This window comes from Anser anser (assembly GCF_964211835.1).
Source record: "Anser anser genome assembly, chromosome: 1".
Taxonomy (NCBI): domain Eukaryota; kingdom Metazoa; phylum Chordata; class Aves; order Anseriformes; family Anatidae; genus Anser; species Anser anser.
The window spans coordinates 94,537,709-94,551,243 of record NC_139720.1 but is presented as its reverse complement, the minus strand read 5'-3'; the positions used below and the strand labels follow the sequence as shown (position 1 = coordinate 94,551,243).

General features: G+C 34.2%; 1 protein-coding gene across 50 annotated transcripts in view; it reads right to left on the bottom strand.

The window, feature by feature from the left end:
• ABI3BP (ABI family member 3 binding protein) overlaps positions 1–13,535 on the bottom strand; it is a 172,234-nt gene that overhangs the window by 30,495 nt on the left and 128,204 nt on the right. For 47 of the 50 annotated variants that reach the window (XM_083821425.1, XM_083821426.1, XM_083821430.1 and 44 more), the window contains 8 exons: positions 12,203–12,277; positions 11,493–11,564; positions 10,938–11,012; positions 9,288–9,362; positions 8,741–8,815; positions 7,661–7,726; positions 7,307–7,381; positions 2,812–2,907 (listed from right to left, as the gene is read on the bottom strand). In XM_083821425.1, coding sequence (XP_083677551.1) covers positions 2,812–2,907; positions 7,307–7,381; positions 7,661–7,726; positions 8,741–8,815; positions 9,288–9,362; positions 10,938–11,012; positions 11,493–11,564; positions 12,203–12,277 — 609 coding nt within the window. The remainder of the gene's footprint in view (positions 1–2,811; positions 2,908–7,306; positions 7,382–7,660; positions 7,727–8,740; positions 8,816–9,287; positions 9,363–10,937; positions 11,013–11,492; positions 11,565–12,202; positions 12,278–13,535) is intronic. The other 3 variants (XM_083821439.1, XM_083821416.1, XM_083821447.1) reach the window with 2 other exon arrangements.

Sequence of the window (13,535 nt, the reverse complement as noted above, 5' to 3'; positions counted from 1 at the left end):
ACAGAACATTTTCCTGTGTCTTCCAGGCAATTACAAAGGATTTTATCATGTAAAAGAAAGGCAAAGGAAAAGATTTTTCTTCCACTATTCACCTCTGCACTTTTTCCCTTAGGAAAAAACTAGGAGATGTGTGCAACATGTTTATGTAACAAAAGACTTCTTGTACCTAAGAGGAGAAAATCCTTAACAGTAATATAATTCTTAATATGCTGCCAATATCAACAAAACTGCAAGCTGCCTGATACTGAGTTACTGGCTATGTAGAGTTCCTCCTTTATCAGACCATAGTTTACCCTATAAATAGAGTGATTGTGGGTGAGATGGGAACAGATCCAAAGACTCATTTAGGAAAGCTTTTTTAGAAATACTTACAATATACAAACATGAACATTTCCATCTTTCTCGGTTCACTTTTACTTTTGGACTTATGCGATCACTTACAACCCCCCATTTTTTTCTTCCTTTTCTTATCCCTCAGATCAAGACAGCTAACGATACTTAATCTAATTCAGAAAGATTTAGTGGTTTCGAAAATAGCATATGTAAGTTTCATATTCATTCTTCATCCCCAGCTGGAGATGAAAAAAAATATGCCTAAAGACCTGCAAAATTATATATTATGTTTATATGTCATCGTACCCTAGATATTGCTACACAGTAGTACCCATAATTAATATCCCCCCTGCCCATATGTAGGAAATGGGATTGTCTGAGGTATTTATGGGGTAAAAATGTGTAAGCACTGACTTGTTAGTGGTTTCTACTGTATCGTCCAAAGAACTCAACCACAGTAGTTAAATGCAAGCTGAAACAGTGTGTCACAGCTGAATCTAGTATACTGCACTCTGGAAAAAAACAAGAATCCTTACCATTCCCTTCTACTTCCACAGTAATTTAGAAGACAACCTATGATGTTACCAAATGTAATTAACTGAGTTTGTAAACTAGGACTCACACAAGAATTTAGGGATTTTCCGATAGCCTGGCTTATTGCTAAAACAGTGGCATTGTGAACTATTAGGATTTATTTAATCTCAGGTGTTCTTTGGACAGGGAATGTATTTCCTTGACCTTATCAACCCTATCACTCTTCATGAAAAAGGAGGGTGAATAGCCTCTTAGGACATACTACTAACAACACATCAGGTTTAATTCCTGTGTGCTGTAACGCATCTTTTTCATACCTCATATATGGTGTAAATGACAGTCTGTCAGTTAACACACATTAAGATTTCAGGAAAAAAATATGTGTACTTAAGAGCTAGGTCAAATATTGTCTAACTTATAGCTATACCCAATAAATTGAGTTTTCATATACATATTAAGGCACCATAAAAAGAGCTGAGATCACAAAAGTATACAAGAAAATTATGGAACAGTAGTAGCTAATTTCACAAACATAACCAACTGTCTATTATGATTAGAGTTCAAGGTACTGGCTTACTTCAAAGCTCTAAAAGCTTAACTTTAAACATCTAATGTCAAAAGATGAGTAAAAGCATATGTAGATCCTCCTTAAAATCTCTGTGCATAAAAAAAATAATGCAGTCTTTGCAAATCACAGACTGGATTTACTTAAGTGGACATCACTGCTTGACATGCCATGACAGAAAAACAAAAAACAAAAAAAGCAAAATAGAGAGCCATGCTTCTTTTCAGTTTTCAGTCTCAATCCAGCTACTACTAAAAGTATACCACACTCTACATAATCTGTGCTAAATACAACCTTCAGATTGAATTAAATTTAAAAAGATAAAACATCAGAACTCAGCTGTCAAGCAAGGCTGCTGTCTTTGTGCAGGTAAATTAGGTGCAAAGGAAATCCAGTAGGGATTAGGAGCAAACAGCAGTTTATTAATTACTAAGAAGTGTATCTCTGTATCTCTGTTTTTAAGTCTAATAACATATTTTCAAAGGAAAATCTAAACCAAAAACAACAGATGCAGCTGAAAAATAAATCCAAGGGCAAAATCAGAAATATTTTGAGTTTAGTCAGTTTTTATGCCAGTAAAAAAGTACAGTTAAAAGCAAGCTCTATTCCTAGTTATGCTAATGAAACCAAGAAAATTATCTGTGTGTGTGTTTGCATGCTTGTCTGTATCATTATGTGGCACAAAAAAACCACTATAGTATAACTCTTCAGCTGCAACAGAAAATTGCCAAGAAGCTGATTAGAAAAAAAGTGAAGCACGAGAAGTCTATTTTTAAAGGCTTGTTCAGGGAAGTTGTTTTTCTGTAAAAATATTTTGAATATTTTGAAAATGGAATTGTAAGACTTGCAAGAGAAGTAAAACTGACAAGTCTTTTATAGCATGTGTAAAGTTAAAAGTCACATGTAAAGTCTACTTAAGTTAAAAAACTGTAAGCTTATTCACTCTCACGATGGTACTTTGCAACAATCCTAGCATTCTAATTTTCCTAACAATCCTAAGGTCCAAAAAAGTATTCTCATAAGTGGGTAGGTAATTTGGTTAAGCATTCTCCATTGCTAGTTAGAACCCACAGATATGAAAAAAAAAAATCAGTGTTTACAGTGGCTGTTTAATCACAAGGATACAATGTACACTGGCAATGGTAATATTTAGTCACAGACATATGCCACATACTAAGTAGTGACCATGAAATATTCTTGTTTTTCTCTCTCTTAATACCATCCTGAAGCCAAGAGATCATGCACTACTGAGGATGACCAAAATTTGTTTTCTCTTCTTCAGTGGAGGTGTTTTTTTTTTGTGTGTGTGTAGGAAAGGCAATGTTCTGATTTTTCATAACTATTAAAAATTGGTACATTGTCCTTTTTATTAATCTTACCATAAAACGGCTTTTCCCTGGTATCACTATATTCAAAAGGTTTTTCTACATCCACGCCAATTTGTCTAGTAACATCCGCAGGTGTATATACATCATCTGTGAAACAAAAGGAAATGAATTAATTATCTACAGAGCAGTACCAAGTTATATAATACTTCTATATTGGATGTGTCCAAACTCTAGCTAACAAATGCAAAACTGGCATTTTTAGTGATAACTCTATTACCTTGCTATTTGAATAAGTAGAAAGTGGTCTTGGTATAGGGAGTCTACACTTTAATTTTAAATATTCGTTGGAAAAGGCATGTTTAGAAAGAGAGTAAGATTAAGAGATAACTACTAAGAAACCAAAAATATATGTGGAAGGATGAATACAGGGCACGTTTTAGTATTTCTACACACAGAATAAAATGTCTGTTGATTTTTGTTAAGGGCAAAGTTCTCCCTGAAAAATAAGATCTTCGATTATCCTCCATATTGAATAACTGGAGGAATTCTAAACCAAACACATACCATATTTGGAGTAGTGGAGGCATAAAATTCAGTTTGTATATAGAAGAATGTCCCACTTAAAAGTAATATAAACACATTAAAAAAAAAAAAAGTAAATGGCATTAAAAGATCAACACAACTACTCCTGGTACAGAACAATTATTTCACATGCTGACATTTATAGGACAGCCAAATAGTCAAATTGTTAAATTAATATGCCTTCCCTACACAGGATAAGTATATTTACTTTATAAAAACCCTATATATGGTAGACTGAGAAGACGCTTTGCAATTTCATCATGTTTGTGAAAAGTTCACCCTTCTCATGACATTAGAACCAACCCCCGTCCAGCAATTTAATGTTTCAATTAAAAGAATACACACATATACCTACACAAACACACACACACACACACACACATATAAATTACCAAATTAGATAGCCTATTCCAACATGATCAAAACATTTCAACCAAAGATTTCATACATTTATAATCTGGTACTCAGCTTATTACTAGACTACACCAGCATTTCGCCAGTATGAAACAAGTAATTTTTCATAAGTTTTTCATGGTAAATAGGATAAAGGTTTCCTGGCTCCTGTGACTGAAATTCTTAAATGTAATGTGATTTTGATATAACTGAAATTTGTCTTCAGGTAACTAAATTGGTTAACTAGGTCTTCAGATATACAAAGCACCAGAGTACTAATCAATGTTTCACATGACTGGTGTTCAAGGATGACACATGAGAACATCAGCATTAGCTTTAAAAAGAAAAATAAATCTTATACACCATGGGTTACAGTTGAAGTATATGAGCTTCTTAACTTCATCCCACAATAAATATGCATCATCCCATTGCCTCAATCTCATAAAATCATCCAGATATCTATTACATGTCTAACTTAGTTTTGCACCTGTGTCTACAGAAAAGCCTGCCTTTATTTTGCTCTTCACTATATAGTTTAGAATTACAATCTGTTTTGAATTGTATTGGCTATCAACAAACAACATACTGTATATATTCTATACAGTATTACTGCCACTAGTAAAATAGTAGCGCAAATTAAGTGAAAGGAAAAACAAAAATCTCCTCTTTAATGTTTCAATGCACTTCAAAGTCACATAAAAGTTTGCCTATATCTCCACACAAAGTATCTGCAATGTCATACAACTTGCTGTATTTATCATAGCATTTGCCTTAAGCAAGTAACATTAGCTGGCATATTATAAGCATTTCAACTCAGCATATTCATCCAGACTTTTAACAGAACTGAAAATAGATGTGTTAGACAAATGTGTGTTGATGTTTTCTTTTACTTTCATCATTTTTTTTTCCTGGAAATATTAATGGGATTTGGAATACCTTAAAAATAACCACTGCACCTTGAATAGCAGGAATGCTATTAGAAGCGTGGATCGTTTTAAGGAAGTGGGAAAAGGTGCCATTGATAAAAAAAAATAAAATTGGAATACCTTAATATTTGAGTTCCTCTAGAACCTAGCTATATGCTCACAGTTTCACAAACAAAAACAAAGCACAGCATAAAGTTGATGTCTGTTATAGTGAAAATCAATTCTCTCACAAGGGAGATGAAACATTGCTGAAACTTGGGTGAAGGTTGTCCAGAAGTTTAATAGACCATGAACAACTTTTACATTGTTAAGATTAAACCAAATAATGATTAGGCAAGATATATCACATGAACCAAAACAAGTATGAAAAGCCATGTCATTAAAAATAAATTTTACAGAATATGGCTGGAAACATGGTAGAAAACTAAAAGGAACGTTAGTCAAGTGGCTGAAACCTCTGCTGCTTTCCCAAAGTCAAGTTTACCACCTGGCATTACAGCTAACAATACAGCTAGCCAGGAGGCTGAAAAGCCTGCCAGGAAACCAACTGCAATCCCATGTGCTGCTGCTGGAAAAAACAAATTCCACAGCTTATCTTCAGGGCCCCACAGCTGCCAAACACACTCTGCATGCAGTGGAACATCTTTGCATTGATGCTAATGAGTACACTCAGGAAGAAGAACTGGTGTGCATCCAACAGCACTGCCTGCACAACAAGGAAGTAAGAGATCCGAAGTGGTCTTAAAACAACAGACTATCAAATGTACTCTTCTTCAGAGAAAGAAAAAAAAATGATATAATGTCTAAATGTAAGCTTGAAAACTTGTTGTCCCTTACAGCTTGGTTAAGGATTCTGATCAGCTAACCACAGAAAATAACACCATTTTCCTAATGGAAGAAATAAACTTCTCTATCCTCAAAAATCATCCAAATATCTTAAAATATAATTTCTCTAAGATAACATCTACTGAAAAAAAGCTCTTTTTAGGGTTCCAGGTTAGTAGAGTTCTCTTTTTGAAGTCTCTTCTGCAGACTTCAAGATTGTTTGCAGAACATAATGGCACATTGCTTAGGAGGAATATAGAAGATTTCCTTTTAATTGATTACTTGAACCCTCTGTTGTACAAAATGTTTTTTTCGTGAGCATAGACATTCTTGTATGCTCAGACACTGCATTTGCCACAATATTGTGACGCACTTATTCTACAAGAAGACTTGGGATTTCACTTTTTGATCACAAAGGGAGGAATATAGTGCAGAATTAAAAGAATTCGCTTAAAGTTGCAGTCCTCTTCATCATGCCATAAATGCAAAAAAAAAAAAAATCATTGATGATTTCTCTAGAATTCTGGGAAGAAAGATGTAGTGTCATAGGAAGTTATCAATGAGTTACTATGCCAGCAGCACTTGTGGTACGAATAAACAGATAACAGACAATAAATGCCAACTCTTCCTTAGTAATTTGAACACCATGTTTAACTGAAAGTGCTCACTCAGTAGGATGCAAAATCTAGGTAACAGACGTCTTCAGGACACTTATTTCACTTAGGAAAAAAAGACTTGCTTAACTGAGCAATGGAAAATATTGCAAAAGCATAATTTTCCAGAACTCTAAATGAAGATACCTATTTGCTTGTGAATATACCTAGCATACATAGCAAGGTAATAGCCTTGTGACAATTTCTGACATCATCTACCATAAAGGAACTCTACTTCTTGCTGACAACTGGCCCTACTGTAAAGACACGTAAATAATGACTAGCAGGTACTCCAAATGGAGCATTTAAAATAAAGATCGCTTAAAATAAGACTTTAGCAATCACCTAAAATAGCATTAAGCACAATAAACTATACTTAAAACAATTTAAACACCTATTATCATGTTTATACTGCTAGTTTACCTAGAATGCCTTTTTTTTTTTTTTTTAAAACTTTTTAATCTAAAAATGCCACTGCCAAAGACATTGCTATACGGTAGAATGGAAGAACTTCACATACTGTCTAACATAATTGTGTATTCATGCATTTGGTGATCAGACATTAGAAAGTTCACTTTCTGTGAAGTAGATTGTCCAACACTAGTGAATAGCAAAACCTCCTGATCCATGATTACTGCCATCATAAGTCATTTAATACCATAACTGTCCCTGATGTCCTGCAGTCAGATGGGCTCATTTCATTTCCCAGAAGGAATATGAAAGGTCAAAGAACACATATCTACAATGAAGACATCCCCTCTACATGTAATACAAAAGAGCATATCAAGTTCAGGCTATTTTTAATTCAATTTAGATATACAACCATCTCTGGTTATTTACTCTGGATTATCATCTGGACCTATCACCTGGTTATTTATTCTGGACCTACCATATGGAAAACATCAACGAACAGTAGACATATTATATACTCTACCTCTAAGTCTACACTTATCACGTACAGTATCATTTCACAGTAGCACTTAGGAACAATATAGCATCACCAGTAACAGCAATTACATACAGTGCTCTAAAGAATTAACTTCTATGATCATATGTAATGAAATATTTTGCAAGGCTTAAGATCATTTCAGGAAGTAACATTCGTGTGTTTTTACTAATACATTAAAAACAAACAAACAAACAAAGCACACAAAAAAACAGCTCTACCTGTTGTTGGCACAATCCACTTTGGCAAGCCAGGTGATTTTGTTCTAGCTGGTGCTAGTGTAGTCTTACTAAGAGCTGTGAGGAAGTTTAAAAGAAAAAGCTTAATGAGAAGAAAATGAGACTTTAAGTGATGCCAACAATTCCGTATTACAGAAGAAAAAGCAAGAGTTGCTGTGGTGGCATAGATTTTTTTTTTCCTAAATTGAAAAGGTTTTATCTTCAGACTGATTAATTGAAAGAAACACACACTTTTTCTCCAGCAATACTTAAACTTTCTCTAAGAACAGGTGAAAATCATTAAATAAATAATTAGTGTATCTCCTTCCCATCCCAAAGTGAATAAACAATTATTACCATGTCTGGTCTGTGATTTATCAGATGGCTTTGGTCTTGCAGAAGTGAGATGTGTTTTATATGCCGCTAAAAGAAATAAGGTTCAGTTTAAATGCTACATGTAAAAGCAGTGTAATTTGCCACAAAAAAAAGGTCCATGCACCAATGCGATATAGCAAAATGGACATATGACAATTCTATGAGTTCTGATCCAAAATGCACGCTGAAAATGCTAGTTTCTTTAGTGGTCAGATGACTCCATCATGCAGTCTGACCAGTTACATTCATGTTTAGGTTTAGGAAAAGATATAAAATATTTACAGCCAGTTACCCAACTGTATATGGATACAGAGTTAGCTCTGCAAGGTATCCATGGCCTTAAGACATTTAATTAGGTTCTGTAAAAAACAAAAAAAAAAACAAAACACAAAAAACTCAAAATAAAACACCAAACTGAACCCCCCAAAATCAAATATTCAGATAAAAACATGAAACATTAAAATATTGCTGAGATGACAACTGGAAGCATACAATGCAGACAGTATGCATGGCTGCTGAAGCATAGTGTCATCATCAAAGTTAAAATTACTAGCCTTCAACCTTTTCCTACTGTCGTCTTTCACTTGGAAAACAATTTTGAAATTTTATTTGTTACAGTATGTGTGTGAATCACACTGAAAGCTGAAAATTTAAGTAGTCATCAATGTCATCTTATGCCAAATAACTGACCTGAGTAACTCAAACACTCTGTTACATAAATACAGCTAGCTATTTGATATTTGAATCTACCAATCATTCTATAAACATCAGTTACTCTAGCCTCTCTGAAGTGTCTGAGAAAACATTTATGCAGGAAAGAACATATTACTAATTTTTGACATTCAAATTTGGTAAAAATTTCACAAATACAAGGAAAAAGGTGGGAGTCAGTTATGTTTGTGTTAGCAACGCTTTTGATCTGTGGATCAGACACAAAACACTAATAATGCTTAAAAGCTTTCAAGGGTAGTAAGAACAGACCATTAAACCTTAAGCTGTATTGATTTTACTTAAGAGCTACGGACTCTCAATGCAACAAACTAAGAAAATTATAAGAATTACCTGTATTCAGCCGTGGAATTTCAGTTACAAAAGCCGTTTTAGGTTTGGGTGAAATCTGGTATGTTTCATTGGGAACTGAAAGAGGAGATTTTATTGCTTATCAAATGCAAATGATTTTCTTTTAAACATCAGACACCACAGGTAGAAGGGAAATTCAAACATAGTGCAGACCATAAACAAAAAGGGTGAGTGATAGAAACCCGACTGAAAATCACGGATTTATACCAGAACTTCAAGACTGGGAAGATATACATCATTAAAAAGCTAGACAACAGAAGAAAAGATGAGCAAGATATCTTTTTATATGACTCCTCAATCATGTACACGAAGTATTTATTTCTATAAATAATTACAAACAAATTGGCTGGAAAGTGACTGGAAAATTAAAAACAGCAACATTTTGTACATGCACTGGAATGTGCCTAACAAATGAAAAAGATAAAGATATATTTAAAGTATTTCTGTTGATTAAAGGGTACGTTTAGCCATATAGCAAAAGCAGAGAAAGTAAAGTTATCAAAATAAAATGACATAATATTCTCATTACCCAAAGTCATTTTGGACCCATCAACAACATGAACTGTTATGAGGTTAATTGATCCCAGGTGTGTTGTCCTTGGAGCTATGAGAAATAAAACATTGTTCTGTGAGATGTGAAATCAATGATGTTGGATTTCATTAAGTATTTGTGTCCTTTGTTTCATAAACATCTACCTACGCATCTGTTAAGACAATTTTTACAGACCTAAGACAGTCATGTGTTCTGATTAGTCTGGAGGTATTTTCATGCTGACAGACAGACATTGCAAATATTCTGCTGGGCCTCCACCTGCTTCAGAACAGACACTCTAATAGTGGACGCTAGCTTGCATTTCACTAAAAATTCTCTAAAGTTTGTAGTAATATAATTACCTTTAAGGCATTCTTCCCTCATTCAAATTTGACCACATTTTGTCAAAGATAGAAAGTTACTGGATGAAAAAGAAAGACTGGCAAGCAGAACTGCATGCTACATGTGTCTCTTTCTCTTTCAGAAACAAGGTTAAAATATGGAAGCTGGAAAGTAACCTACTTATAAGGATGAATGGCATTGACTAATTAGTGCCATTCATTTTTAACAACTTTCAGGATAACAGTAGAATTTCTTTTGCATATAGATCATTACAATGATTTAAATTTTAACTGGTAAAAACATGACCCCTTAAGTTCTGTTTTCTAAAATTCTTCTACTAAACTGAACTGTGTAGTGGTGCCAAAATGTGGTACTTGTTAACTATGACAAGATTGGAAATAGCTCTAATTCAATTGAGACTTAGAATCTAGCTTGGTTACTTACAGAGAGTCTTCCAAAATAATCCTTTAGAAAACAATTGTTTTTTGGCTAGACTGTTCCATTTGATTTTCATAATAAAATACGTGTACCGTACTTTAATGAATAGGGTCGCTGCTTCAATTGTTTCTGGCTACATGAGAAATCTAAGGAAAAAGGGGGGAATGATAAAACTATTCATGAACCTAATTGCCTAAAAAATAAAGTATCACCAGTTTGGAGGTAACTGGGAATTAGGAATTAAGAAAAGTTAAGAGCTGTTCTTTCTTATGATCATGTTGTCACACCTTCCCTAGTAATTTTTTTTTCCATTGTAAGTTTCCAATCTAGTAATTTTTATGGAAATAATTCATAGCCTAGGTGGAGCTGAGATACTATACATCCTTCATTATAACTATGCATCCCTAAATTTACTATAATTACTGCACTGATTAGAAGATGGTACTAGTACTCTTACCATCTAACTATTTTGGACTAAGATCCTGTAGCCTGAGTTTCAAAAGTACTTGCACATTCATTTAGTGTAATAAATTCCCCCCAAATAAAAGAACTTAGTGAAACCAGTTACAGTAGTGTATCTTATATAGAACTCAAATTAATTAAGTTCCTCATATTTTTAATGGCTTCTACCCACCAATTAAAAATAAATTAAAAAAAAATAGCCACCCTAACTTGTGCACCCATAGACATGATCCAATTTTGGGGCATTCTTTGATGTAGTTCACTGAGGTACTCTGAGTTGAACAATTATACTAATTTCTCTCTAAATACCGATCACGTCACATCACTGTAGTACCAAATGACAGCAAAAAGTGTAACTAAGATAGTGCTCCAATAACACTTTTAAAGTCAAAAACTTTAAATTACCAGGTTTAGTCTGTGGTATTTCTGGCTCAACAGATGTTTTGGGTTTGGAAGGAATGAGCAGTGTTTCTTTTGGAGCTGAAAGAAAGGAAAAATTATTATTGTATTTTTTAAGGAGTCACAATCCAATGCCATAGTTAGCCCACAGAAAGTGCATGCCTCAAATGCCTGAAAAAAAGACAATAACAATTCCATGGGTTTCTGGAACCTGAAACAAAATGACTATCCAAAACATAGAAATATTCTAGTACTGTGCTGTATGATAAGGTGAGTTAGTGGCTAAAATTCTTGCTCTAAAAGAAAAATTAGACCACAGAATTTGGTTGGAGAACTGAAAAATACATTCTTCTGGCTAGACATGAAGCGTAGGCAATTTCTGCCTTAGTTCGAGAATAGAACTGAGACTCTTCTGTATTAAGAAACATGCACATGTATAAGCAGAATGACGGACAGTGGACTGATATTGCATGAAAGAACACACCAGAGCATATTCTCTAGAAATTTCCCCATTGAACAATTAAAAAGACCTGCATCTTAAGTTTAAGGAAATGTATTTACCCATTGTTGCCCTTGACTGCTCAGTGGTAGTAGATTTTTTAATAAGTGGTTGTGGGGTTGTTTGATGTATTGCTGTTAAGGGAGAAAATGTTGAGAATCTTAAAATTTTACTTCAAAAGAAACAAAGCAGTATTTGCACTATTTCTAAAGCTTTCAAAAATGCCCCAAACTAAAGAGTAGCAGAATATCTTAAAAATCAACTGTTGACAGTTTTCAGTATCCTTCTATTAACTTCTCCTATACATTACTTCTATAACAAAAATGGGAAGAGACACAGATCATCTTAACTATTTTTAAAGTACTTTTGTTTCAGTATAACATATGTCAGTTGCTAAGTGTACCAGCATATTTCAAAGGAGTTAAATTGCATTTTGTGGGTGAAAAAACATGCTCATAGAGAAGCCCCTCTGTTTACAAGATAGCAATAAGAGAGAACTCAGTGTATCTAAGCCACTGAAATCTGTCAACGCTCAAATTACTAGTCATCATTTGCTGAATGTAATAAAAAGGAGGAAAAACATATACTACAGATGCTACTATTATTTGCAGTGTAGTTTTGACATTTTGGATTGACTGATCTAAAGGTTGATTTACCGTTGATTCACCATAAAACCAGGTATGAATAATTCTGTTTAAAGCACAAAAACTCAGGCTAGGGGAAAAGAATGATTAAATAAAAACACCCAAAATTACAAGATTGACTCCATTACCAGGTTTGGTGTGTGGCGCTCTTGGTTTTTCAGGTTTTTTTGGTTTGGTATGGATGAACTGTTTCTCACTTGGAGCTGAAATTAAAAAAAAAGAAAAGGAAAAAAAAACTGCACCCATAACAATAATTGAAATATTATTTAAAAACAAAAAGCAAACAAAAACACTGTTTCCATATTACACAAGGAATATCATAGTACACAAGGAAGTGTGATCTAATCTGTAATAAGACAAGCTGAAAATCAATCAGTTGGAATTCCTGTAAAGAAAGGAAAAGAAATTAAATGGCCACTGACACAGACTGACTTCCCAATAGTTACATACAGATTTGTAGCTTTGGATGAAGCAGTGAAGAATACAGTCACAAACAGCATACAGTAAAGTAATGGGACAAAAACAGACAGGAGTAGCCTTTCTGTGCTGTACATGAGAATCTGAAGAGAGTACCTGTTTTTCAGTGGGCCCTTCATATCAGACTTGATATATAAATTAAATTCCTTGTTTTTACATGGGAACTATTTATCCCTGTCATTTCCATACTATTCAGTACCTCATTGCTCTCTACAACTTCCTGAAGAGGGCAAGTGGAGAGGGAGGTACGTTTTTTCTCTGGTATTCAGTGACAGAACATGTAAGAATGGCTCAAAGTTGCATCAGGGGAGGTTCAGACCAGACGTTAAGAAAAGCTTCATTGCTGAGAGGGTAGTCAGACGCTGTAACAACTTCCTAGAGAGGTGATTGATGCCTCATGCCTGTCCACGTTTAAGAGGCATTTGCATAATACCCTTAATAAGTTTTAACTTTTGGTTAGCCCTGAAGCTATCAGGCAGTTGGAATCAATCAGTCAACCAACCAATAGCTCTCTTCCAACAAGAACCATTTTATTATATTCTAGTAATTCTTGTCATGACTTTCATACTGGAAAAGGTATTTTAGCACTTTCAGCAAACACTTGCAAGTCTGTGATCCACGCCAATGTGAAAGGTCCTCAGAAATCTACCTTAGCCTGTACATTCTTCACCCCCTTGTTCTAAACAACCTTTTTCTGCATGTAAAGATTCCATCAGGTAGCCCCAGATGTGAATTACGAGGCACATAAACTTCATAAAGCTATGTAAAGATACCAAATACCTAAGTATCAATGCATACAGAGAATAGATATTAAAATATGAACACGATGAAAAGCATTTTTAATTTCCTATTCGCCACAAGGAAAAAGCATACATAAAAGATTATTAAATGGCTGTTATTACTTCATTAATGATACCACTTCATTCTCAGAAAATCTTGGGCATCTCTCCTGAAACCAGGGACAGAGAATAATTATTAGCAAAG